The sequence below is a fragment of the Plectropomus leopardus genome, chromosome 14 (genome assembly GCF_026936395.1).
Source record: "Plectropomus leopardus strain MGB_pleo_1.0 chromosome 14, ASM2693639v1, whole genome shotgun sequence".
NCBI classification, from domain to species: domain Eukaryota; kingdom Metazoa; phylum Chordata; class Actinopteri; order Perciformes; family Serranidae; genus Plectropomus; species Plectropomus leopardus.
In genome coordinates, this window is record NC_142189.1 from 10,984,728 (window position 1) to 11,011,978 (window position 27,251).

At 38.3% G+C, this 27,251-nt stretch overlaps 2 protein-coding genes across 2 annotated transcripts; one reads left to right on the forward strand and one right to left on the reverse strand.

Moving 5' to 3' along the window:
• Nucleotides 1–805: 805 nt before the first annotated feature.
• LOC121954055 (plastin-1) lies at nucleotides 806–12,135 on the reverse strand. The gene is made up of 17 exons (XM_042501377.2): nucleotides 11,361–12,135; nucleotides 9,726–9,927; nucleotides 9,234–9,324; nucleotides 7,698–7,858; nucleotides 7,481–7,610; nucleotides 6,977–7,109; nucleotides 6,784–6,865; nucleotides 5,858–6,023; nucleotides 5,154–5,296; nucleotides 4,966–5,061; nucleotides 4,169–4,376; nucleotides 3,737–3,815; nucleotides 2,158–2,272; nucleotides 1,925–2,058; nucleotides 1,698–1,821; nucleotides 1,474–1,607; nucleotides 806–1,377 (listed from the first exon to the last, which is right to left on the reverse strand). Exons 2-17 carry the CDS (start codon nucleotides 9,729–9,731, stop codon nucleotides 1,239–1,241), a joined length of 1,941 nt encoding a protein of 646 aa, XP_042357311.1. The 5' UTR covers nucleotides 9,732–9,927; nucleotides 11,361–12,135; the 3' UTR covers nucleotides 806–1,238.
• Nucleotides 12,136–14,218: 2,083 nt separating this feature from the next.
• On the forward strand, nucleotides 14,219–27,137 carry LOC121954056 (glycogenin-1-like). The gene is made up of 7 exons (XM_042501378.2): nucleotides 14,219–14,390; nucleotides 19,000–19,135; nucleotides 19,226–19,400; nucleotides 19,665–19,827; nucleotides 21,302–21,428; nucleotides 22,247–22,484; nucleotides 24,655–27,137. Exons 1-7 carry the CDS (start codon nucleotides 14,249–14,251, stop codon nucleotides 24,820–24,822), a joined length of 1,149 nt encoding a protein of 382 aa, XP_042357312.1. The 5' UTR covers nucleotides 14,219–14,248; the 3' UTR covers nucleotides 24,823–27,137.
• Nucleotides 27,138–27,251: the final 114 nt, after the last annotated feature.

Sequence of the window (27,251 nt, forward strand, 5' to 3'; positions counted from 1 at the left end):
GGTTCAAAATAGAATGACATACGAACTCGAACTGGAAATTGCTCCCCCTTTTATCACAGACCGTAAAACTAAACATGAATACATATTGGTGGAGACATATCACAATGTGTAAGTACTCTATCACAAGTTGAAAACAAACAAAGAAAAAAAAAAAGTTTATATACATATGCATCAAAATATTCAAATATTCCTACATTTAAATGAAAATATTGATGTATGCATAATAACCCATTTCAAAGCAATATTCTTTTGATGGCTTAAAACTGTTGCAGCATTAATGCTGAAGGTAATTGTATATACTGCCAGGCAGGTTCATCCATAACATTAAAAATTTTTTTTTTTTTGAGCAAAGAAACCGATTACCAACCCCCCCACAATATTCCCTTCGAAATGCAGTAAGTGAAAAATATACATTAGCAGAAAATGGAATTACTAAAACAGAAAGTACCTCAAAATTGTACAGTCCATAGGTAAATGCAATTTCTTTCTTTCCACCATTGATAATATACTTTTTTGTTTGGTTTTTGGTGTTAAGGTAAGGTAAATAAGGTGTTTTAAGGTAAAAGTTTGCTTTTATAGTAGTTTTACACAAGTAGTGTATGTCAAAATTGCTTAAGGATATGTTGCAGAGACTGACTCAGTCACCCAAGAGGAGAAAAGATCTTTTGTTTGTGCACTTTACAACATAATACTTTTTTTACTTTTTTTCCCCTTTCCAAGCTCTTTGAAACAAGTAGCCTAATATCTCAAAATCAAGACAATAATTTTCCTGTTTATGACCTGACACAAAACACACATACAAGGCTACTCAATAGATTCTCTTTAATAATTAAATAGCAATATTCAATGCACAACATTTACAGACATAAAGGATGTGTGTGTGTATGATTCTGCTTTTCCTTCTGTTGTACCTCCTTTTCCGTTTGTATAGCAGAATAACTAAATAGATGTATTGCACTATTAAATATAAGATAACTAAGAACTATTATAAGCTTGTTCTGTAAAATCACGGATAAACAAATGCAGTGGTTTTGCTGATAAAAAATGATTTCCAACTTTGTAGGCTTATTGTTCGCTTAAAAAGAGAAACAGAAAATAACAGTCTCATGATCGCGGCAAGGTTAAAGGTCAAAGAAAAGATATTATGAGAAAAGATGGAGGAAAAAATAGATTAAAAGCGCATAGAAACTAATGGTGGTTAAGGTGGTTGGTTTGCAGGTGGCTTGTTCAGGTCTGTTTTAACGGTTGGACTTTTTCATACTGTGGCCCATGAGGGAGGCGAACAGTGTGAGCACCATCTTGGGATTCACTTCCACCAAATCGTCGGGCAGAGCGTAGACACGAGCTCCGATCTTTCGAGCCAATGAGATCGCGTACCTGGGAGAGGAACAGGAAGAGAGAAGAGATGATGAGCTGGTAACAAATACAAATATGCACAAAGGGGTAAAAAAAAGTCAAGAGTTTGTCTTTTACTTGGCGTTATTTTGTTTATCGGCGTCCTTCATCCATCCCTTCTCTCCTCTCTTCACCATGTCCCACTTGACGGTACCGGGAGCGATGGCGTCGATCAGGTCGATCACAGGCAGACTGGTGCTGATGAGTTTGTCCTGCAGAAAACAGTGAAACAGTGTCAAATGAAGCCTTTTGGTTACCAAAATATACCATGCGCTCTATCTCACACACACACACACAAACACCTTGAAGCTGCTGATCTGTGTGTCTTTGCGTTTCTGGCTCAAAGTGGTGTTAACCCAGCCAAGGATGATCTGATCTCCAACCCTTTCTCCGTCACCCAGATCTGACAAAACCAGCACTGTGTACCTAATGGAGAACAAGTACATGGAGATGTTGTATCCAAACCATTAAAACTGATTCAAAGGGGAGAATCTGCAAAAAGTGCCACAGCTTTGGATGGTGCACGTACCTCCTCATCAGCTGCCAGACCAGCGCCAGAGTGTGCATCCTGCTCCCCTCGTTCAAGTTTTCTCCTCCGATGCCGACCAGAGAGAAGTGAGCCACATCCCTGCCCAGCTCTACAGCGTAGTTGCAGTTCTCCAGCTAAGATATTTGAAGAAAAACAGCGTGATATTTCTCTTTTTTCCCACAAAGATGTTTGTTTTGGTGCTCACCAGCTTTATATTTCTTCAATGTGGACACCTTTTTCATGTTGCCCCCTAGGACGGGATAAGGTGGTTGGTTGACTTTCTTCCAGTTTACAGGCACATTAACCTTCTCATAAAGCTGCATGATCACCAAACCATCACACAAGTCCCTGTAGAAGATTAAAAAATGAGAGAGAAAAGAAGAAATATAAATAAATATATAAATATATTATATAAATATAAGTATCACAGCAGCAACTGCTGCTCTTTTTGAAACAGAAGTGGATACAAAAAAAGAGCTAAAGAATAAAAAATAAGTGAGAAAAAAAGATAAGATTTCTACCATGCAAAGTTTGGTAATGTATCCCTTATTATAATAAACCGTGGGATGGCTTTTTGATGGTAAATGTCAAACATTTCAGGTTTGTGCGCAAAAATACTTTTTTTAAAAAAAGCCATTTAACACATTGTGGATATTTTTACTGGCTAAGTCCAGTCTACTTTAGACTCAATATGTTTATGTTTGATTAGTTCTGGCCAAACAAATAGATAAATCAATGGAGGGTCCAGAAATCAGGAAGCCTGTATCTACTCATGGATGAGAGGCTTGTGACTGTGTGAGATGTTAACTTTAACGGCGTCCTCCTCAGAAAGTAGTTCCTATGTGAAACTGTTCACAACAAGGTCTGTGGATTATCACCAGTGAGCAAGTCATGATTTCTGGAGAGAGACATTGCTGTCGAGGTTTTTAATTGTATTTTTTTGGTGCTTTGAGCATCACAAGCTGAGTGCCATCTAGTATATCAGCCATCTCTACGGCTGATATCTCCAATAACCGGCAACTCACGCCAAAACAATCTGGATTGATAAACAGCATTGTGAGTAAGAGGAAAAATATGTTGTATTTGATTTTGGGGGCAAGTGTCCCTTTAAGTAAATTGTTGGTCATTTTTAGAGTAGGATGGTGGAAAATTTGTGAACAGAGGCACCAGTCTCTAGAAGAATAGTCTAAAGGGTTTAGAAATGCAGAACCCAAAACACAAAGAATATACTCAAAACAGCACAAATAATTTACTGTGTATAAAATATAGAACAAAGTAAATTGAAATAAAAGGTATGTGCAAAACTAAATAAAAGCTAATTTGTAAAACTAGATTCTGTCTTCTGATTTCAAATTGCATATTTATCTGGTGACAAATGTCCTACTACCTTGCTGTTTATTGCCTTCATTATATCAGGAAGCTCTTAGATTTAAAACAGTAACCAGGAATGTTTATTACACAGTTTTGTTGGACCCTCAATAGTGATTTTCCATTTACAGCATTCTGCAGTTATTTCCTAAAAGCAATACTTTCAAAGGACTCCTGGAGACCATGTCGAATCAGTGAAATAATTTTAAAATCAATATTTTGTGTCAATTTATGGATTTCTTTCTTAGGTATCAGCGTAATCAGCTGGATAATGTACAGCGTGTGAGTCATTATTGTGAAATAAACCCTTTGATTCAAAGGGTCATCGCCCTTTTGGGGTTTATTTCGCAATAATAACCCACTTGATGTACATTATCCTTTACTAAGCTTCTATCCTCCTTCTTTGATAAGATTAACAGCACTGGTGTGTAACTGATAACATACCAGTACAGGTGGTTGACATATGGAGAAACGCCCAGAGAGTTCATCCAGTTTCGAAATGTTTTCTCTTCATTTGACTCAGCTGGAAAGACACAAAGACACGATAAACATCCACATCACGTTCTCAGCTGTTCCCACACAGTTAAAGTCATATGATAGTTTTACATTCAGCTATAGCTTACAGTAAATACAGCAGATATAGATTTATGGCTGCCATAACGTGTCACACCCTGAAACATTTATTTTCTTGGACTTTTAGTTGGGTTTACAAGCTGCAAATTCACATTATGGATCACATTCTAGACTGTGTCACCATTTATGACTTAATTTTGGGTTGATAGAGAAGTAATGAGCAGCCTCAAGTTTCTTATATAATGTAGTCTAACCATATTGGACAGAATGATTTAATTAGTAAAAGTTGTGTCTGTGTCTTACGCTCTATGTGCGCAATGTCGATGCCATTGCCGCTGCCATTGATTTGACCCTTCTGCACACCAGGATGCATGTTATACAGGTTGGCTACAAAGGCCAAGTTGAGTTTGCTGTTCCCGGATGTAACGTCGTGAGGAGAAACAAACTGTCTGCAGTCTATGCGCGCCGCCTGCTGCAGCATCAGCTCAGCCCTCCGGTCCAGATTACGCTCCTGCACATCACAAATGACGTGAGTTGATACACACATGTAATCATGCCAGAATCTAACACAGAGTCACTTAATTTAATATTGTATATACAGGATGCTAAAACAAAACATAACATTTCAAAGTCTTTAATTAATTAAACTGTAAAAAAACCCCAAAAAAACTCATCCTATTACGAATTACGAAAACTTTATTGTCCACAAAATTTGCGATCAGTTTCACTATTAAAAACACAAAAAAACATGCCCTAAAAACAATAAGAAATAAATTAATTAATCAAATAAAAACAACAATAATACATTCCATGTAAAAAGTACAAAAATAGGTCTCAGTGATACATATTCAAGCAAATATAATTTAAAATAAAAAAATATTCATATAGACTTTCATGCCGTGCAAAAACCTGTAGCAAAGTCTCAGGAGCACCACCCAGTGCCTCAGGTACGAGACCCTGAATCATTTATCACCTTGACAGCACATGGGACAAAAGATTTATACGTTTCTGGTTCACAAATTTCACTTTAAGATCTGTCATTCTCCTCATTTCAGTGTCTCACTGTGATTTAAACACTTTACAAAAACAAACGGGCTCACCTCAAGGCCGCTCATGTCGATGTTGACGGTCATTTTGTAGTCACGCTCTCCTTGCTGAGTAATCTGGTCCAACAGGTGGAAGTAGGCTCGGGAGTCCTACAGTGGTGCAGTACAAGAGGGGGTTACACCCAGGTGTTTGTGTTATTGTATGAGTGCAAGTGTGTGTGTGTGTGTGTTCTGAAGGAGACCTTAATATCTTCACTAAAGTTCCTGATGGTGCTTGTTCCTGCGTTGCGTAGATGATGGTTGACCCAGCGGAGCAGCAGCTCCTCAGGTGAGAGAGACATCAGGTGGTCCAGATTCTCCTTTTCTGACAGAAGGCCGATCAGATCTAAAGACACACAAACCAGTAGTTTAACAAACTGAAACGAATGTACACTAAATTAAAACTAAACATTATTTTAAAAAATAAAAAGTGAATTGAAATGAGGAAACCCCCTTTGGAAACTAGTGAAATAAAAATGAAAACAATGAAAAACACAAAAATATAATAACTCTGATCAGAGGTAACTGCCCGATAAGCGCAGCACAGAGTGGCGACAATTAGCTGGCCATTGGGACTCACATGCACTAACGAGCACGAGTGGCCAGACTGACCATCAAAACAAAAAACAGCCAACCTCAGATTACAACTCACTAAGAGGTGGCACAACTTCATTCTGTTATTACACCACAGTATTTTTACATAGCAAATACAAGTTTTCTGCTATATTGATGTTCTGAATATCACACACTTCATTTAACTTCAAACCTGTCCTTTTCAAAAATAATTATAACATCACATTAATACCTAGATTATCGTTTGCATTCCAACTAGATTAAAAGTGGACAGTAACTCTAAAGTTAGTGTGTGTGTGTGTGTGTGTGTGTGTGTGTGTGTGTGCGTGCTGACCTTCGTTCCTGCTGATTTCGATATCAGCAAAGAGGCCAACCTTGATAATCTGCCAGAGCAGTCCCAGGACCAGATGGGGTTTCCCAGCCATCAGATCATGGGCGTCAATGCTCACCACCGTACAGCCGATCGCTGAGGCCGAGTTCAGAGCCAGGACCAGGTTCTCCTACAAATGAATTGTGTATCAACATGTTAATTTTTGGTCAAAATCAGAAATTTTACAGAAAAACAACAGCATTGTTGCGATTTCTGTTGTTGCAACAACTCAGCAAAAAAAACTGTGGCCTGAAATGTCCAATTAATAACTAATTTATTTTACATGGAATGGAGCACTCTCATAGGTGGATATTACTAGGTAAAAAAATAAAATATAATATATATAATAAAATATATATGCTTATTTCCATGACTTTTCCAGATATAACAGAATCAAGTAAGACATAAAACAGAAAAGTATAGAGAGGAAGTATAGAGTAAAAATGTAATATATTACAAGCTGTTTTTGGTCAGTGAAACATTTTTGGACAACCTACCTTTCGTCTTAGAGATCTGCACTAATGACTAACAGTTACTGTCTGAGTTGATCCACATAAACAGTCCTAGAAGACTTTATTACATGGACACTATGGGGTTGGCAGGACATTTATTGAATGTTCACTTGTATATTTTATGCAAAATACGGATATTTAGACATATATTTACACATGTGCTTTGTGTGTGATTAAGCATTTATTTAATGGTATGTATTTATTGATTTACATGTATTTTGAAACACAACGTATTTAGGATGGGGCCTTTTTACTTCTTACCTTATATGCCTTATTATATGTATGTCTATTAGGGCCACAATGCATGACACATTTCTTAGTATCTGCAGAGTATTTTTTTGTGTTATGAATTCACTAAACTTATGAAAAGCTACTTACTGTCATTTTGAAGGTGGCAAGTTTCTTAGTGTTGATGACTCTTTCGTCAATTGTGTCAGGCTGAGACAGGTTGATCATTTTACTGAAAGAGAACAAGAAGTGTGAGTGAGTAGGAAAGTTGTCTATTTCATATTAGAGGTTTGTACTGTATGTATTCGTGTGTGTCTCTGTGTGTGTGTTGGGGGGGGGTTACCATAACAGGATGCCATCACGGACAGAGGTGAAGAGACTGTCATCACTGGGGTTCATGGGTAGCAGATGTTGGCAGTCTGGATCTTTCGCCAAGGCTTTGTTAATCCAGTTGACAAATGCCACCTTCTCCTCATCTAAACACACACACACACACACACACACACACACACACACACACACACACACACACACACACACACACACACAGAGAGATTAGGGTTGCCAGGGAAACAGAAAAACACCTCCTCAAGATTATTTCTTAAGATAATGTTACTTTATGACTACCCTGTGCTATTTATTATGTATCTGATGTGCCTTTTATTATTATTAGTAGTAGTAATTAAATTATTAATTAATTTATTTTAAAAATTGTTATCGCTATTCATTAGTATCTCTTAAATATTATTTTACGTATCTGGGAGATGCTATGCTCTTTTCTTGTTTTAAAACACACACACACACATACACACACACACACACACAATATATATATACTCTCTCACACCAGAGTAGGAGTGCTGCGTTCCCTCGCTGGAGTTTCCCGATGTTCCTCCAAAGGAACGGATCCCGTCTCTCCTCGTGATGGTTTTCCTAAACGTCTCACTGAACTCTTTGCTCTTCAGCTCCTGGTAGATCTAAACGTGAACAGGATGTGTTACTCCACGTGGTTTTGATGAGTAAGTTGGCATATTTGCTTACAACCTATCTGTATCAGAACTCACAGAAACAAACTCCTCAAAGCTGATCTTCTCGTCCTTGTTGGTGTCTCCGGAGATGAAGGTCTCCATGATCTCTCTCACCTTGTACCCCGGCAGGGAGAAGCTGGCCTCTCTGAACAGCTCCTGGAGCTCAAAGTCGCTCACAAAGCCGCTGTTATCGATATCTGAACACAAACAGACAAGCAGAGAAATGCACACACAGATACAGTAAGTCAATTTGCTTTACCAAATATTAATCTGAAACTAATGAGCTCAATATTTATCGGTAAATATTCCACACAGATGATAAAATGCAAAGACAAACAAAAAACTGAAATTTCCTAATAATCTGATTAAATAATAGGTTCTATAAATTGGTGCTCATTATAGAGAGAATAAAGACTGATACTGAAGTTTAATCAGTTGTGTTGAATGTATAAGCAGTTATTGCTTTATCAATAAATGCTGCATTTAAATCTTACCCTCAGCTGACTTGCTGCCAAAATAAAGCAATGCTGATCATATATTACTGCACTGTTGTAAAAATGAGTTGTGAGTGAGCAAGCAGAGTGATTTGTCTTAAAAAAAATAAAATAAAATAAAATAAAAATAAAGGAAACTTATTATTGAAGTGAGACAATTTTTATAATTCAGGCCACATCTTGTGTAGGGCTAGATGAAGACATTGATTTAATTACCTTTTTGTAGTGACTTTGATGTAGTAGTAGTAGTAGTTGTAGTAGTATTGGTTTGGTGCTGTTGTCAAAAATTGTTATATGTTGTTATGATTACTATAAAAAAGTTTATTAATTTTTCTTTTCTGTTTTATTGTCTATACATATATTTTTATGTTATTTTCTCTTCCTTCTAGTCACCTTGTATAGACATTTGTTGATGTCACCTTGCATTCATCACTTGGTGTTTGCCATCACCTTGCATTTACTGTATGAAAGGAGCGACTGTGTTTGTAGGGTTCGCTGCAAGCATTGTATTTTTCATATTTCTCTGGCTCATTTACATGATATAGCATCTCTCAAGTGACTTAAAATGTTTACTACTCGCTTAAAACTAAAAAGTTTGGTGCTTATCACATGATAAATAGAACTTTAATGTAAAAACTATTTTCTTTTTCCAACAAATTACACCCGCCAGTTGTACCACCGCACAGCAGGCGTGCATCTATTCATGGACGAAAGCCGTGTGAGAGTGCAAGATGTAAACATTAACGGTGTCCTCCTTGGCTGAGCTGAAACATTATCTTTTGTGCCTTGTGTTTGTGCATCATAAATTAACATGAATGTGACATGTCTTTTTTATATTGCTTACCATTATCAGCATCTTTTGGTAATTATACACTTATGATGACTGACTGATAAAATCTCATTATTACATCTGGATCTATCTCACACACAAATAAAGCACATACACTCAACAAGCAATAAAAACATTTTACGTAAGAGTCATGCTTTATGATCAGCTGTAAAACTGTTACTTCGGCCAGGATTCCAGCCTACACATTTAGGGTCATGTTAGGTGTGTCAGTATGGGTGTGAAACTGACCAATTTTATTAAAGGCCTCCCTGAGATCTTCCAGGTCCTCTCGTGAAATCTGTGTGACATGATTCTCCATCTTGGCTTCTGTTTCATGTACCTGAAACACACATCCAGATCACACTGGGTACAAAGGAGAAGCTGATTTTGCAAAATTGATCAATACGACACCTTAAAGTGTTTCATATTAACGCTGAGAAATATTTCAACCGCAGAAACATTATGAACAAAAGCTTGTTGGGAGAGATGGGATAAAGGTGGAAGGACAATTAGGAAGTGTCAGGTTATATACTGGAATTTGTCCAGAGTAGCCTTGTGACTTCTGACTGTTATTTCTTTGCTCTGTACCGACTATACACACACATACGGGCACATTTACAACCTGATGTTCCTCATAAACCCCTGAGGTATTAGCATTTTACAGCAAATGATCCCTTTTGTTGTTTGCTTAAGAAGACGACAAAGTAAAGACAGAAAAACATCAAGACAGTGACAAAGTACCTTCATAAGAGTTCAGTCCTGTCTTGAGATATAAGTCTCGGTGCAGATCCCTCGGGACTGGCTGCAGCAGTCGAGTCTTCCAGAGCTCTGCGAGGCTTCAGACCGAGGCAGAGCGGAAGCTGAATCCCGGAGAGACTGGTTATCTCTCCAAGGAGGAGTCACTCGGAAGAGGCGCAGAGTGGACCTTTGGCCTGGCTGGACCCTGGGACAGGCGTAGTCTGACAGTTAACATTTAACACCTCAGCTGTGTCATCATGTTATTGTCTGCAGAGAGAGGACCATGTGTTTGTCTCTGCTGGGTAATTAGTTTGCACATAAAGTGCAAATCTGACAAACAAATCACACCATAGAGGAGAAAGCATAAAAAGGCTAAAACACATATTGTGGGGACAATTGGTAGAAATGGAAGTTTAAAAAATATATTATTTTAAGCCTGAAATTGATATGGGTTGATCAAGAGTTGCTTTTTTTTCTTCTCAGAAGAGTATTAACAAAACAATCTCAGGACTTGCAGAAACATACATAGCCACTTTTTTAATGATGAAGATGAGAAGACTTGTACCTCTCTGGAGTGTTAAATATGAAGCAACAGCCAGGAGACAGTTAGCTTAGCCTAGCAATAAGTCTGAACTCAAGGGGAGTCTGGCTATATCTGCATGTAGTGACTTCCCAGAGTCTTCACTGGTTGCCTGGCAACTGCAATATAATTTAGCACATCTGTAAAACGGTCTGTTAAACTATAACTAGATGTTTTCATACTCTTTTTTTTGCATGGATGAAACAACCAGATATATGTTTTTTGGGAGCTTTCGTTATGTTGGTGGGCATATTTTGTTACCATTTAATACTGGGGCGAATTATCAGACAATGGGCCCCTGGGCACAGATATGCAAAAGGTCACCCCACCTCTCCTACGTAAGAGCAGGACATACACACTTTGCAGCTTTTAACCCCGTCTGTGTGCCACCTGCGTCATTTTTTTGCCTTTTGCAAACTTTTTTAGATGTAATGCACCTTTTTGTGGTCATTTTATGTCTCTTTGAGATAATTTTGTGACGTTTTTGGTTGTTTTGTGTCTCTTGGTGGTTGTTTTACCCATTTTTGAGTTTTTCTTGTGCTGCTTTGCAGTTCCTTTGCATCTCTTTGTCGGGGCATTTCTAGTGTCATGATGATTTGTCACGTGTTTTTAACAAACCGTGCACACATTTTGCATTTCTGTGAAACATGTTTAAAACATGAGGCCTGTGTTTGCTTGCACAGTTTGCCTCACTGCTGCACAATGCGCTGTAACCTGAGGCACAGAGCCAACTGCATCACTTCAATTAAACTACCCCACTTTACAACACCAATGTCATTTTACTGCAACAGTCACTCTTTATTCCAACACACAGTATTGTGTTAAAACAGCAGCAGATTATGTTTCTTTTTTTTGTTTTCTTGTCTATATGCCTTTTTCTGGAATATTAAGAGGACTGATAGAGATGCTCTTCCTAAATCAGTGTCATTTGACCAGTAAGTTTAAGCCAGGACGCCTCTTCTGTCAATACAGTATATTAGAGTTTACACTGTGCCGCACTGTGTGTTTGAGAATATACAAACTGTAATGTAAGGAAACAATAGAATTAAGAGGCTTACATGCAGTCCCATGCAGGCTGAAGGGCTTAGAGTCCGGAGCAGGCCAGTCCAAAGTAGAAAAAACAGCTTTCTCCCTCTCTCCTTACACCTTTCTTGTCTTCGTCTCACTTCCTTTTCTCTGTTTTTACCTGTCAGTCTCTCCTCTCACCTCGCCACCGCTCAAAAAGACACAGTCCCATAATCAGCTGAAACAAAGACACAAGACTGTGCAAAAAGTTTCTCTCTTGTCTCAGACAAACATACTGAAGACATTTTTATACCCGTTTGCTACAAAGTTACACAGAATCTAAAGATTTCCTCTGAATCCACACACATAAAGGACTCCATCTTTCCATCTCCCCTTCAGGGCTCTCTTCCTCAGACATCTGATCAGCCCAGTTTCACTCTGTGACTCCGAGGTGCTCTCCGGTTACCCTCTGGTCTCAGGCAAGCGCTCCACCTCCGGCCGTTGATGTACCAGCCACAGTTTTACGTTGTGGAGCCTGAGCCAGGATCAGTTGATGGTGTAAAAGTGTAACAGCCAGCCAAAGACTTTCTCATAAGCCTCCTGCATTATTTACTGGCAACTCAGAGCACATACGCAGGAAGGAGAATAGAGTGGGAACCATAGAGACATAGATGAACACAAAGAGATTAGAAAATCTGAATTTCTATAGAGTTTTAAGACTTTGAAACCTAGATCAGCAGCAGTTTTCTTGTGCTGCATTTGGACACCTTTCACAATTTATTTGACCCTTTGAAACCTGAAAAAATTGGTTACATTGCTTTTGAAAACATGGGGGAAAAAGGCAATGACCAATTTCGCAAGAAATGTTGCACAAATTGCAAGAAATTGGTGAAAGGTTTTGGCAAAAAAAAAGAAAAAAACAAAAGTCAGCACATTTTTTAAGGTAATTTTCTTGTTTTTTTTGTTTTGTTTGTTTATTTATTTATTTATTTTTACAATTTTTTGGGCCATGTCTTAGGTTAAGTTGCTGGTTGTAAAAATATTGTACACCTACTAATGCAAATTGGGGAGAAAATCCGTTGCACTTATTCTGCACAAAAAAGCATTTTAAGGTTAAACCCCAATCAGTTGAGCATTACTGTGACTCATAACTTCAGTGTTAAGTGCATGTGAGCTTTGCATTCAGAGCTACTTGGATAAAAACATGGACCTACCCTTTAAGTAAAACGTCAAAACATTGTTGCATTACACACTTTGTCTTTAATCTTTACTTATTTATATTTGATGTAATAATAGCTGGGTGTGTCCATCCCCACACTCACCTGCATGTCCGGGTTTCTTGAGCCTCTGATGCTTCGTTCAGCTGTAATGTGAAGCCACGTCCACTCAGCGGTGCTGCTGACTCAAGGTGCTGAGGTAACGAGGATCTTCCTGTTTGTCTTGGAAAGGTAGAGCGGTGTAGCAAAGGTCAGGGTGCCGGTGTTGTTGCATGTTGCCAAACGCTTCCTAAACTGAAACAAACAGGACACACATTGTATTAACTATGATTTCTGACTTCAGCTTTTGTTCTTCTAAAGACAAAATCCAGATTGTTATCAGGCATAACTAATTCAAAACTCGAACTAATCTGTTCTGCACATGTTCTAAATATTGACGGAGAAGTGCGCTCTGCTTACCCACCAAATCTACAACAATGGTTGGGCCTACTAGTTTGCAGATTTAGGTTATGAATACATAATATAACAAAAAATAAATCATGAATCTAATTTTGTTTAAAGTAACCACAATCCAGTATTTTTCTGCATAAAGAGTATTCTTCACGTTTGTTACTTTAAGTATAACTTGATGCTAATAGTTTCAAATTGTAAATGCAGTACTTTACATTACTTTTAGTGTGTTTAGCAAAGATTTTTTTACTTATTCAGTTATCATTAAAGAAAGCATAGTAAATACTACTGATAAAAGAACACATCAGAACATTTACATATTTTCAAGGTCTCATGTTTGGGTATAACAAAATGGCTCAGTAGCGCCCCCTACAAAATTTCAACAAACCAACCCCTGGGTGATGTTTATCATAGACTGGAAGGCCCCATGTTTCACCTCAATACTTACAAAAAAAGTCAGTGGGCAGCAATGTCCTAAACACAACAGGAAGTGAGTTATTTTGAATAATATTTTAAATATTTTCATTTTCAGGGCATTTTTTGCTGTTTCCAGCTATCAGACTCCACCTACAGATTTTAATGATTTAATTCAAATTTGGTAAATAGCATCTACGGATGTGGGGGATGCCAAATTGCGAAGCTTTTGAGTTTTTGCCAAACAGCATGGAAGTGACGAGGCCTCCAATCAACAAGTTTTGCTACCAAACAGGAAGTGGTTTATAACTATTGTACATGATCCCATCTGCCCCAAACTTCACATAACAGGGCTGCATCAACTAACTATTATTTTTAATTGTTAATTAATCTGTTGATCATTTTTCAGCCAATTAGATGTTTGATCTGTGAAATGTCAGAAAATGGTGAAAAAATGTTGATCAGTGTTTCCAAATGTCCAATATGCTAGCCTCAAAATGCCCTGCTTTGTCGACAACCCAACGCTATTTAGTTTACTTTCATAGACAAATGAGAAAACAAAATAAAAATGTTAACATTTAAGATGCTGGAATCAGGAAATTGGCCTTTAAAAAAGTACTCAAATGACTGGCAAATAGGATACAAAAAACTGAAAAGGGATTTTTAAGGGATTTTAAATGACATAGTCCTGATGACTTTTTGATTTGTCTGTCCATTTAGTGTTTTAAAGTACAGCTTCACTTTAGTCTTGAAGTGACGGATATTGGGTTTCCTCTCTAATCATTTGCATGTCAGCACTGTGGTATTACACTTTAATATGGTATCTGCACGCAGGGGGCGTGTCAGCTGTCAGTGGTCACATGACGCGGAAAATGTGGGGCTTAATTCCTGTGTTGGACTGCTCTCAGCTGCTGAGACTCTGCCCTTCGCAGTGCAAACCCTCCGTCCGCCCCATCACGACCCCCGAGCCCCGGGTTGACTCTCCTCATCACACCATGTCGGGTAAGACGCACCGGGGGCTCCGCGGGCACCCGCAGCCGCCGCACCGACACCGGAACACGGCCACCACTTCCAGACCGGACCGGGGCTGCGCGAACTGCCCTCTCCTCCTGAAATATCGCGAATTTATTATTAAACGCTGCAGAAAACACCTGCTGCGATATTCACTGACGCTCGCATACGGACATTAATTAAGCAGCGTGTTTTGATTATTAGAGTTATATTATATACTGCGGACATATTTAGGGTTGTGATGTTTGATTTTATGAGTTGCTGCGGCGGTTTGGACCACAGTGAAGCTGTCCACTATTAAATACAGCACTTCCGGTTACAAATTTCAAAGTTAAAGCGCTTTGGATGCAGCTGGTGTTGAGTAACAAAATGCTAAAATGTAAAAGGAGAACTATGTTGAGAAAGAGAATACAATAGCTTCCTAAAAATGATATAATTTGAATTAATTGTTGTTTCATTTAGACTGCACTTTGCGCCACTTTTAACTGTTTTGATTATATCAATAATGATGTTTAAAAAATGATCCATCACATAGGCCTAAATACATAGAAATGAAATTGAAAATCTGTCAATTATTTAATTATTCAACTAATTGTTTGGTCTATGAATTGTCAGAAAATTGTGAAAAAAAATGTTGATCAAGTGGCAGGCTCAAAGTGTTTTGTCCACAACCCAACACTATTTAGTTTACTGTCCGAAAACAAACAAACAAACAAACAAAATAAATAAATAAAAAACATTAAGAAGCTGGAATCGGAGAATTAGTCTTTTTTTTCTTTAAAAAAAATACTCAAACAAATTAATTAATTATCAAATCAATAGATTGTTGCAGCTCTATTTTTCAGTGATGTCACTTCTTGAAAATTACTTATTTTTTTGTAAATTAAAAGCCAACTTTTATGCAAATACCAACACATTTAACAAGATAATATCTACCAATAATGGTCCAGCTGTAATGTTGAGGTCTGATTTCTACACAGCCAAAGTAAAGTCAGAGTGAAGTCAGTGGTTAGATTGTGACACTGCACATCAGGGTGTCACAGAGTGGCAGAAATTACGTACATTGCATTACCAACATGGTTTCTCCATGGAGGTTGTAGCCGGTTAGCTTATCTGAGCATGAAGACTGGAAATCAGTTGCTGACTGTAGCTTCATATCTACAGTTACTACAACTCTTTTCAGAGAATCAAATATGCATATCTCCTAAAATATTGAACTATTCCTTTAAGCTGACACCTGCATTATTACATAATCTAAAGGCCTCTCTTTGTAGAGGAGGCCCTAAATAACTTGAAATTTGTTTATATGTATATGTTTGTAAACATATACATATAACATTGTGCATAATCAAATTGTAAACCATAAATGATTAGCCAATTAACAGAGTTGTCAGTTGTCAAAAAAATAATCTGAAACTAATTTTTTTTTCTAATCGAATAATCAGTAAGTTCTTTCTTTATTAGCAAAAAATCTCAAACATTAACCTGTAGCTTCTTAAATGTGTGTATGTGTTGGCTTAAGACTGTTGGCCGGATAAAAAAAGCTTTTTTTAAAAAAATGTATCCAAATTTATTCTTGCTTAGATCATCCTGCATATATATTCATCATATGAAGCACAAATTGTAGACTTTTTAAAAAAAAATATTTATGCATATATTGTGCTGTACATTGTAGCACAACATTTTTTTTTATATTTCCAATTTTTTTTACATAGACAAATACTTTTATACTTTTTAGTATAATGCACATATTTTAAAAAAAAATATTTTAACATACCTGTTATTTTCATACTTATTATTTCTACTTCTTAAAATTCTCCATCACAGGGACTGTAACATGTCGCAATTTTTACCGGGATCAAGAACATATTTATGATTTCTGAGCAACAAGCGATTTTATGACCTTTGGCTCTGGGACAAATATTACTTGCACTTTTAAAATATTTTTCTAGACTTAATGATTGATTAAGAAATTATGATAAAGTGATCATGAAAAGGATATTGAACAGTTCCATGAAAAACCCATCGTCTTACATAGCTTGTGTATGCTTTTATTTTTTAAAGGAGAATCTGTTAACTTCCTGGGTTAATGTGGGGTCTTTAATTAACTTGACGCAGATGTTTCTCTGTGCGGACGTGCGCTTCAATGTGTGGCCTTTGAGTTAGTTTTTTTTAATTTCCTAATATGATAAAAGGCCAGTCACACCTTTTATAATGTATTACTATTAACGCGTTTATAACGTGAAAAATAGCTTTAAAAATAACCCATTACTGTAATAAATGTTTGATTACAGTAACCACCTGCAAAAATAGAGTGCTGTATTACTGCAAGCATCATATTAACATGAAATTACATACAGAAAACAATCTCTTATTTGCATACCAACCAAAAATTTGACATTACAACATATCTGAATGTACATTTTCCTAGATTATTCATGTATTTATTCAATTATGTTTTAAAAATGGTGCACTCATGCCGGATTACATTAATGTTAACTGATTTACCAGAATGTGTTATATATAAATATCAGTCCTCATGAAACTGTCAGGCCCAGAGGTGAACAGGTCACATGACTTTCTGTAGCCACACATAACTGTGGGAACACAACACATGCTTCCTGTACGACCTTGGAGGCGAGATGGGCCTTTAAACTCTTTTTAGTCATTTTCCTTGAAACGGACCCTATAGCAACCGACTCACACTCCCCCTCTCATCAGCTTTCCCAGAAGCCCCCCGGCAACACACACATTCAGCTTGATGAATACTATCTGCTGGCTCTGGGCCCACTTTCACTCGAGCATAAACACAGTGTGCCCCCTGCTGTCGTTAATGTATGCATAGAGGGACTCATCAGACTGAACTTCACACAATGGGCCTTCAGATGAACTGGGCAGACTTGTACTGGTGCAGTGGGTTATACAGTAAAGACTGGATGGGACAGTGTATGGGATGGTTCACGCTTGTCGTGAAGGAAATAACAGAAATTGATGCACTGATTTGATGCAGTTTTGCATCAAACTAAGAGACAGAGGCACCGATAGTTTGAGTTTCAAGTTTTTGGCAGAAAGTATACTCATTTTTTTTTAACCATTTCTGTCTAGGGAAGTTAAACCACTGCAGCATATTTAAATATAAATGCTGAAATCAAGCAGCTGCAGCCACATGTGAGAGCACAAACAGTATCTTTTGAGGCAGTAAAAACAGGGAAAATTTGTACATTTACATAACTGGTGATAATGTATCTAATCTGAGCAACATGTGAGCCTTAAAATACAGAGTTTTTCCTCAAGGGGAGAAGAGGCTGTACAGAATTTACTGTGTAATTTTTTTGGCTTTGATGCTTTTACAAATTATCCACCAATGATTGGGAAGCTACCAGCAAAGCAAAGGCTTGAAACCTACCAAGAAGTTGAACTACAGCTACTAAAGCTACCCGAGGGAGAAATGAAATTAGGTTAATTAAAGCTACTCAGGAAAAGTTAGTCAAATTACTTCAAAAAAGATGAAATTGATAATGTATATGTGACACTAAATCATACAAAAAGTTTTAAAAAAAGCCACTTAATTGAGTTTATCAGAAAAAAAGAGCCCACATGTTCAGGTCATTCATAAACCAAAAAGCAAAATAAATACCACAGTCTGTCTGGAGATATTGCACCAGGATTACCCAGTTAGCCAGGTAACTTCGAAAACAATAAAAAAAAAACTTCCCTGAACATTTCTTATTAAAAAAGTAGGTCTTATCAGTGGAGGCAGTCAGTGTCGTGTATTTGCTTAAGTATGGCCACAGTGATTCGTCCTCATGCTAAGATTTGGGGGGTTAATCTATGAAGACACTTTGCCTGTGTGAGCAGTGAGCACTGAACAATGCTCACCCTTTAGCACACACACTACACAAAGGTGAAAGGTCAAATGTGGCTGCCTGACTAATGTGCATGCTTTAACAGGATGAAAGAAAAGGCAGCTCAGAGGTTCAACTACAGTGAGCAGTAATTGCAGAGTAAAATTATAAATCATTCTTTGCCTTTTATAGCCCTAATTTGGTGGTAAATTCTGCCATTAGCTACCCAAAGAAATGGCAAAAATGTCTTTTGACTGCTTGAATCCCCAATGCGGACATGACTGTAGTTGAACCACCAACAACTACTGAAAAATATAGTTTAACTACTTCAATACATGTACTTAAAAAAAAACGCTTTTTACATACTACATCAATTTTTGCCTGTATTATTTATTGGTTGAAAAGTTATTATTACTCATCATTTTTACTCATAATTTTGGTTTCTGCTCTGCAATAAACTATCATATTTTTACTTTTTCACAATATTATTAAAAAGCACTGTGTTAAAGAAATTTTCTTGACGAACTTTTAAACTTCCCTTTTAAGTGTTTCAATTCACACCAAATAATCCGTCATTTTCAAACAGCTTTGGTTATTCTGATAAAGATTACGAAAAACATATCAAATTTAAGCTCTTAAAAGACGTGGAAAGGCAGATAGATACAAGTGGGACTGTCAAAAGAGAAAAAAGGCATGAAGTAATGAAACCAATGTGATAACATGGCTGATAAGTGTGTGTGTGTTTCTCCAAACAGACGAAGCTTTTGTGACGCTGGCCACAAACGACAGCTACGCCAAAGGAGCGATGGTTCTCGGCCAGTCACTACGAAACCACAACACAACCAGGAAGCTGGTCGCTCTCGTAGGACCTCATGTTGCAGATCCTTGCAGGTTGCACACATCACTGATGTTAGGTTAAAATTCCACTAATGTCAATATCTAACACACACACTGACACAAACCACACTGTCTGTGTTGCAGAGATGCACTACGCTCCATTTTTGACGAGGTGTGTGTGGTGGATGTTATGGACTCGGGTGACGCAGCTCATTTAGCCCTGATGAAACGTCCAGACCTGGGAGTAACGTTCACTAAACTGCACTGCTGGACTCTCACACGCTACAGCAAGTGTGTGTTCCTGGACGCAGACACACTGGTGAGACAAAAACCCAACAACAGCCGAAAAACATGCACAACAGGTTAAAAAGTAGTTTAGGTTTTGCCTTTGATCACAACATGAGACAGTCTGGTCCATGCAGAGATATAATATATCCGCTGCATGACAAGTGGCATTGAGTTTAAACACCTCTCATTGATGCTTTTGCTACGTTCTTCTGCATTTTTCTGCAAATGACCAATATGGAAATATTCACTAATGAAACTCAATATGTCTCTAAGCAACGTTTTTTTATGCATTCAGGTGCTCTCAAATATAGATGAACTCTTTGAGAGAGAGGAACTATCTGCAGCGCCGGATCCTGGTTGGCCGGACTGTTTTAACTCAGGGGTTTTTGTCTTCAGACCGTCCAACGAGACGCACGAGAAGCTGCTCACATTCTGCAGCGAAAACGGCAGCTTTGACGGTCAGACACAAGTGTTTTATCCCTTTCTTTTTATGTTCACAAATACGATAATTAAATAAGAGTTTTTAAGTTGATAACTCATACATTTAATTTGTTCCAGCTAAATTTTCACCATTATCTAAGGTAATGTACTTAATTACCATGACTATGAACACACATTTTAAGTTAATTACTCATAAAAAGTAAAGTTGTTCCAGCATTTTGTTCTTCACATTATTTAAAAGGAATTTTAAAGTGTTAACTCCTTAAGTGTGCAGTGATAACAGGCTGCATGAAGCATATTTGAATGAACAAGTTTCAGACTACATAACTATATTCTACTTTTGTAATAACTCCTGTTTGTCATTGGACAGCGAGAACATGAACCAGTCAACCAATCGGCTGTAGGTGTGACTCAACTTTTTTGGATGAGGAAAAGTTTGTATTTGTTGCTAAATTGTGCAATTAATCAGCAGAAGTTACTGCAACTCCTCTCACTCTCTATCTACAAGCTCATATATACTATATGTCCTAATCTTAACTCTGTCCTGATCTAACCTTGTCCTCACACTGCCACCTCACCCCAGCTGTTTGTCTGCCGTTAACACTGTGCCACGGACATCTGCCGTCTGTGTGAAAGCGTTTAACCGTATGTTGTCATTGGCTGCGTGCAGCCTCCTCTCTTCACCATTCCTTTTTAGTTTCTATTTATAGGTGTCAAAAAGGACACAGTCTGTGGGAATGTATGGTATGTGTGTGTGTGGTGTTGACCATTCAGGTATGCACTACAGTGTGTCTGAACCCTTTGAAAGGTGAGCAAATTGGTTTAATTTCTTCTAAAAACATGAGAAAAAGGTAATGAGTAACTTTAAAAATACAAAAAATAGCAAAAAAGGTAAAAAGTATAAGAAAATTACCTAAAAATTAGAAGAAAAAAGGTGAAAAAAACAAACAAAAAAATACCTGGAAAAAGTGCTTTAACAATAAAAAATAATCCTTTACATTTTTTTTTTTTACTACAAATTAAGTTAGTTTAGTTTAGTTAGTAATTAAATTGTTTCCCTAGCTTTTTAAAAAAAAATGTTTCCAAATCCACTATTGTCTTACAGTTTGTGAAACAGTTCTTGCCAACTCGCTCTTTGCCTTTTTCACTTGTTTTTCAAAAAGAAAACAAAACCAATTTACTCGGATTACAAATGTTTAAATACTTTAAATACTTATGTAGCACAAGAAAGGTGATGTCAATCCAGGTTTCAAAGGGTTAAAGGACTTCAGCAGACAGAGAAGAAATGTCAGATTCCAGTAAATGTTACTGGAATTAAAAACATAAATTCTTTCCTTCCTGCCTTCGCTCAGCAAAAATGCAAAATCATTGTGACATGACTGTTACTGTTTATTTATTTTAACATACCAAACCAGAGCTCCAAGCCAGCTCTCATTTTGCTCCACTTTAACACAAAACTCTGAGCACATTTATGTGTGTCCATGTCTGCAGGTGGAGATCAGGGGGTTCTCAACAGTTTCTTTAACACCTGGGCGACGGCAGATATTTCCAAACACCTTCCCTTCATCTACAACCTCAGCAGTATCGCCATCTACTCCTACCTGCCAGCTTTCAAACAGTCAGTACACACACACACACACACACACACACACACACACACACACACACACACACACACACACACAAGCACACACGTTTCTATGTTCATGTTTAGCCGTTATTGCCCTGATTTTGTAGCTTTTCTTGTAAAACGTCATGGTGCTTGTGTGTCGAGGAGGCCCAAAGCTTATCCAAGGTCAGTTCAAAGGTGGTTTATTTGTGTCAGTGTCTTTGGTTGGGTTTTGAATTACAAGAAGCTGCTGCGACTCAGACAAAGGACGACACACATTCTGCCAAAACCTGCCTCAAAACTACTGAAGCTAACACTCTGTGTTTTGTTTAAATCTGTACTGCCTCTCTCCCTCTGTTGATGAGCTGGGTTAAACTGTGGTATTTTTCAACATGAACCCTGTTTTCCCATGTTTTTGTGTCTGAGTGACTAATGGGAACAGCAACTTTTGAACTCGGTCAAGTATTGTGTGAGGCCGCTACAGCTGAAAGCCCTGAAACAGGCTGCAGTGTAACTACTCAGAGCAATTGTGCATCAATTGTGCACGTTGTGTCCACATAAAGAGCTTGTTTTTGCCACTGACAGGCTCAGGTTGTTATGAAAGTGTCCCTACAGAGATAGACCTTTTTGTTAAAGGGAAAGATCCCCTCTTTTTTCTTTTATTACAACATAAACATGTAACCGAAGTCAATTGACCGCTGGGTACATTTGACTTTTTCACCCTAGTCAAGGGAAGCACGGCGGCGCTAACTTTTGGGTTGGCAAACTAAAAAAACATAATTCCTGCAGCACTCTACAGAGGCATTTTTCCTGCTGTGTTTTCACAGGTACGGCCACGACGCCAAGGTGGTGCACTTCCTAGGAAAGGTGAAGCCGTGGAGCTACTCTTACGACGCTCAGAGGGGCGAGGTCAAAGGTCAATCTCTGTCCCCTGACCAGTGCCATCTGCACCCCGACTACCTGCTCATGTGGTGGCAGGTGTACGCCAAATCTGTGCTGCCGTTACTACAGCAGGCCTACGGGGAGACTCCCTTCAGCAGCGGCTTTGTGGAGGCAAGCGAGGAGGTACGTCAGCGACTGTGATGTTTGAGTGTGATAACGAAAAGTTTCCCATTCTAGATGTGGTAATGGTGGATATGCATGTGCTGAAACATAAACGAGGACGGCTGTAAATGCGTGTGATTGTTTGGTTAGCCTGTTGCATAACTGTCGTGTTCTGACTTTTTTTTTAAAACCTGTAATTACCGAGTGAACGCTCCTTTCTCTTGCAGGAGTCTAAAATATGTAAGTCTATTTGCCACTTACAAAGTATTAAAAGTGCCACGTACTAAAACTTTTTTAGTCCCTCTCAAGCTCCAAAATACTGCTTATCTGAGTTGCAACAATAACAACAAAAAGTAAAGTTGCTCCACACTCTCAGCACCAATCTGGTGCCAAATTGGTGTTTGTAGCTGCTGGTATTTCCAGTCCGCTCACTAGCGTCATGACTGCATGAGCTCGCTGTTGTCACTGAAACGTAAAGGATGCCGTTCCTCCAACAACTGCTCACTCCCCTCACAGAGTTGCAGGAAGTTGCCATGCTGCCTGTCGTAACAGGGCAGCAGTGTAATAGCTGTGGTTTAGTCAAAAAAGGAAAGCTGCCAAAAGCTGCAGCCCACTTGCCTGAAGCTGTGCCATCCTGTGTCTTGTGACAAGTTTATACAGAGCTGTTTTGCGCTGGATCAGGCTGATTTTTTTTTTTAAACTTGAGGTGTGAAATGTGGGACTTTTTTCATAATTGTTTGTGACTCTAAGCAACTTTTTTTCAGTCACCAAGAGTGGCAAATACAGGATAATGGCACAATAAATCTTTAATTTCCCCAAAGTCAAAAAATCAGTTGCTTTTAAGACATCTCTATTAAGCAACCTGACTGAGATTGAGTGAACTTACTCTGTAATGTTACACAGCGATATCTATCTAAAGTTTAACTACCATATATGTTAATGGTCACACCAGACCAGGGGCCAGATGCATAAATAATGTGTAAACACAAAAACCATGTGTAGGCCTTTTCCAAATCATGAATTGGTATTTCTAAAGGAGGAATGTGCAGTGAGAATGCACACACAGTTTTAGCTGAGATAGCTGGAAGTGCGATGATAAGGAGGAGATTAAATACAACTCGATTCAGGTCATATTGATTTTTAGTTTGTTTGCCAAATATTCCTGATTGTGTTATTGTTTTAACCGGCCACACAGCACTCTGTAAAACGTCAATCAAGAGGCGCATTTATAAATTATAAATTAATTTAATTTATTTTTGAGGGATGAATTTCATCCTTCCTTTTATTTACATTCACCTCCCTAAATTAGGGAAATAAATAAAATAAATAAAATAAAAATAAAATAAATTAATTATCGTCTAAATTTATCCCATGAAGCACTTTGTGAAGTCAGTTTAAGTATGAGCATTGTGAAGCAGCCACGCTAATGATGTTAAATAATAACTGCAATGATGGTGTGCAGAAATGTGATCAGAGGTACAGACTAAAAAAAAAAAATTAAAAAAAAAAAATCAAATACGGGGGGGGGAGCATGTACCAACGTCATTTACTTAAGGTTAGAGAAAATTGATTTTGTTTTTAAAATATTCAGTGTAACACAAAACATGACTCTTTGGTGATATAATGCAAGAGGCATTCGGCGTTTTTGTCTAACCATTTTTAGAAGACATTTTAATGCCAATAAAGGACCTATTTTAAGATTGATGGATTCAATGCCTTTTAAGACTTTTTTAAGGATCTGCGGGAAGCCTGTTCACAGCTTACATAAGTGTGATGTGGAAACTAGAAACCGCCAGCACTCATACACAATGAGCTGACTTTTACTTTTGGTATGAGACATCCTGTTTCCAACACATAAACCTTTGTTAATGTGCTTCCTGCTCACTACAGACATTTGTTTGATTGGTACTGATTTATTTATTGAGTGTATGTGCACTATAGGAGGCCAGCCATTCTTCTTGTTAGGATAAACTATTTTCATCATCTGAGAAACTCTTATCTGCTGCAAGTGTGTTGCAAAATGTCTTGTTTGTACTTTGACTCTGGTGACGAAATGCCTGCCTGTGGTGATTGTAGGAAGAAAACAGCGCCCAGCCGAGCAAGGCTGAAAGCAGGGAAACCAGTCCTTATAAAGTGTTGCTCCAGAGCCGTGTAATGATTCATTCATTCTCTGCCTCTGCCTGTCACGCAGGGTAAGCTGCACCAGGATGTGAGGGAGCAATCGGTGCCCATCGCTCCTCCTCCACAGAAGGTTTCCTCAGAGGAGAGGAAGCAGCGCTGGGAAGCAGGCCAGATTGACTACATGGGTGAAGACTCATTCGCCAACATTGAGCGAAAGCTTGACTCGTTTCTAAAGTAGCGGGCAAGCGAGGGAGCGTGACGGACAGAGAGAGCACCAGTTGAAGCTCTGTGTGGGCGGGGATTGTAAGCACTGCTCAGCCAATCACAGGGGCTTGATTAGAAGGCGGCTGGATGAACGCCTCTGTGCAACGTTCAGCCTCACTCTCCGCGTCCTGTCAGTGTGTGTGTGTGAATGACAGGGAGTAGAAGTTTGACACAATTCCTCGCACTCTTATCATTGATGACATTTTGGGAAATACACTCATTTACTTTCTTACAAAGCGTTAGATGAGAAGATTGATACCGCTCACATACCATACATCTGGCTAACTTAGCTTAGCATAAAGACTGGGCTGCCTTATACCACGCATACGCGCAAATGCTGAAGGCCTTACTGCCGTAGAAAATGTAAACACACACCTTTTAACTAAATGATAGGAAAGATAAACCGGGGTTTAGGAATACATATAAAGAGGTTTATTCAGTCAAAGAATTCAGAGGGGAAATTTGCATAATTTTCCCAAAAAGTGGATATGTCAATATTGGTATCGTAGGCCAAATGAGTTGTTTTATGTGGGCACATCAGCAAAAAAACTCAATATTGTGCATCCCTAATTATTATTATTTTAAGATACAAAATACAGAAAAGTATTATAGGTCCCCTTTAATAGACAACAATATTTTAAAAAGTTAATTTACCAGTGGCCAAATGTTTTAACTAACTATGAAACTGAAGCCCTTTCATCCTCATTAATTATTGTCATTTTTAAAATGTTTAACTCAGCATATAAGATTGTCCATATTGAAATGTAAGTTTTGGTTTTTATTGTTTCCATTGACTTGGCCTAAAGTTATGGGCTGCTCTCACCAGTTTCTAATGCCATGAATGTGTGCATATGTGGCCAGTGTTAATCAATGGCTTATGCAGAGTGTGTAAAAGACTGTGATTTACTTAAAAGCAGGTATTCAGATGTTGAACCTTGCTGGAAGATATTGCAACTAATGCTTTCAGGGGAGAGCGCATCTTTTGTTCGAAGAAAGTGACAACTGGCTTATCAGTTGTTTTCAGCTACCAAGAAATTCACTAATATGTGCACAGACACAATTTCACCGCTTACTTCATGATACACTTCTAGCAAACACATTTCCTTACATCGAGAAATAGTGGCCGTATGCTGATTTCAAGAATTAAAATGTTTCTGATTTACTAAACTCTGCATGGTGGTAAAAAACAAAATCTTACAAACTCTAATTTTACACACTTATTTCATACATAAAGTATTAACATTTCTATGCACGTATTAGTGAATGAGGCCCATAGAGTGGTAAAATCTTCTCATGTGACTCTCAGGAAAAAGCGTACTTTCCAAAATGACTGCTTCTTTAAGTGTTCTTGTGCGTCTGATGGAGACGGATACACAGTCTTCCTAACCTGTGGCAACTTTCAGCAACAACACAAACCGAAAATGACCATACAGATGAAGGGAAATCAGTAAGTCTAAACGTTGTTTCTGGATTTTACCACAACCTCCTTTCCTGCAATAAGTCTCTCCATCTGAACCACTCTGAAGCAGATGTGCAGCAGCTGGCTCGCTCCCCTCTCCTTCTCAGCCAGTTACGATAATCTCGCTTTATTCAGACAGTGGTCACCTCACCAGAGTCTGTAGGTAAACTTTCCTGTCTGTGCCTCTGACACTCACCAGCTCCCTGTGACTTCAGCTTCGTAATGTCTGGTGTTGTTTTAGGACAAAGGCCTGTTGTGTTGTATTTGCATGGCACAGAGTTTAAAACGTGGGTCAGTAATGAAGTACCTCCACCCACGTCCTGTGTGTTGATATTCCGTTTTGTTTGTATTTATGTGGGATTAAATCGTGCGCTCCCCAGACATTTGTCATCTGTATGCGTGCCCTGCATGTTGTGTCCCACATCAGTATATATCTGTGCCATGACCTGTTTCATCATTTCCTGTCTGTAGAGTAACCAGCTGCCTTATTGCCGTTCACTGTTTACAAAACCTCACTCACTGTAACTGCTGCTAGTAGCACAACTTAACTTTCCTGTTACTAATACCTCCTAAACTTCACTCCAGCTGTGCGCCCTTAAACTGTTACCTATAGCTCCATTAAACGCACTCCTCCGACAACAAGCTGGCGTCCTCCAGAGAAAAGCCTGTATGCGATTTCTCTAATGTTGTCAACCTGCTGATTCCTGAATATGCATGATGAGCGTGGAAGTGGATCATAATTGTCGTGACTTCAATAAATGCAGCTCTGCCCTCCAGATGTTAACTGTGCATCCCTGTTGAAGCGCTAATAAAGAACGGGTGAAAAATCATCTTTTATCCATCTCTTCTGTCACGAGTTTCATTTTCTTGTTTGATGAGATCAGCAGTTCTCAAGTTTTTTTCCTTATCCCTTAGAAACCTGAGCATATTGGTTTGATTTCTTT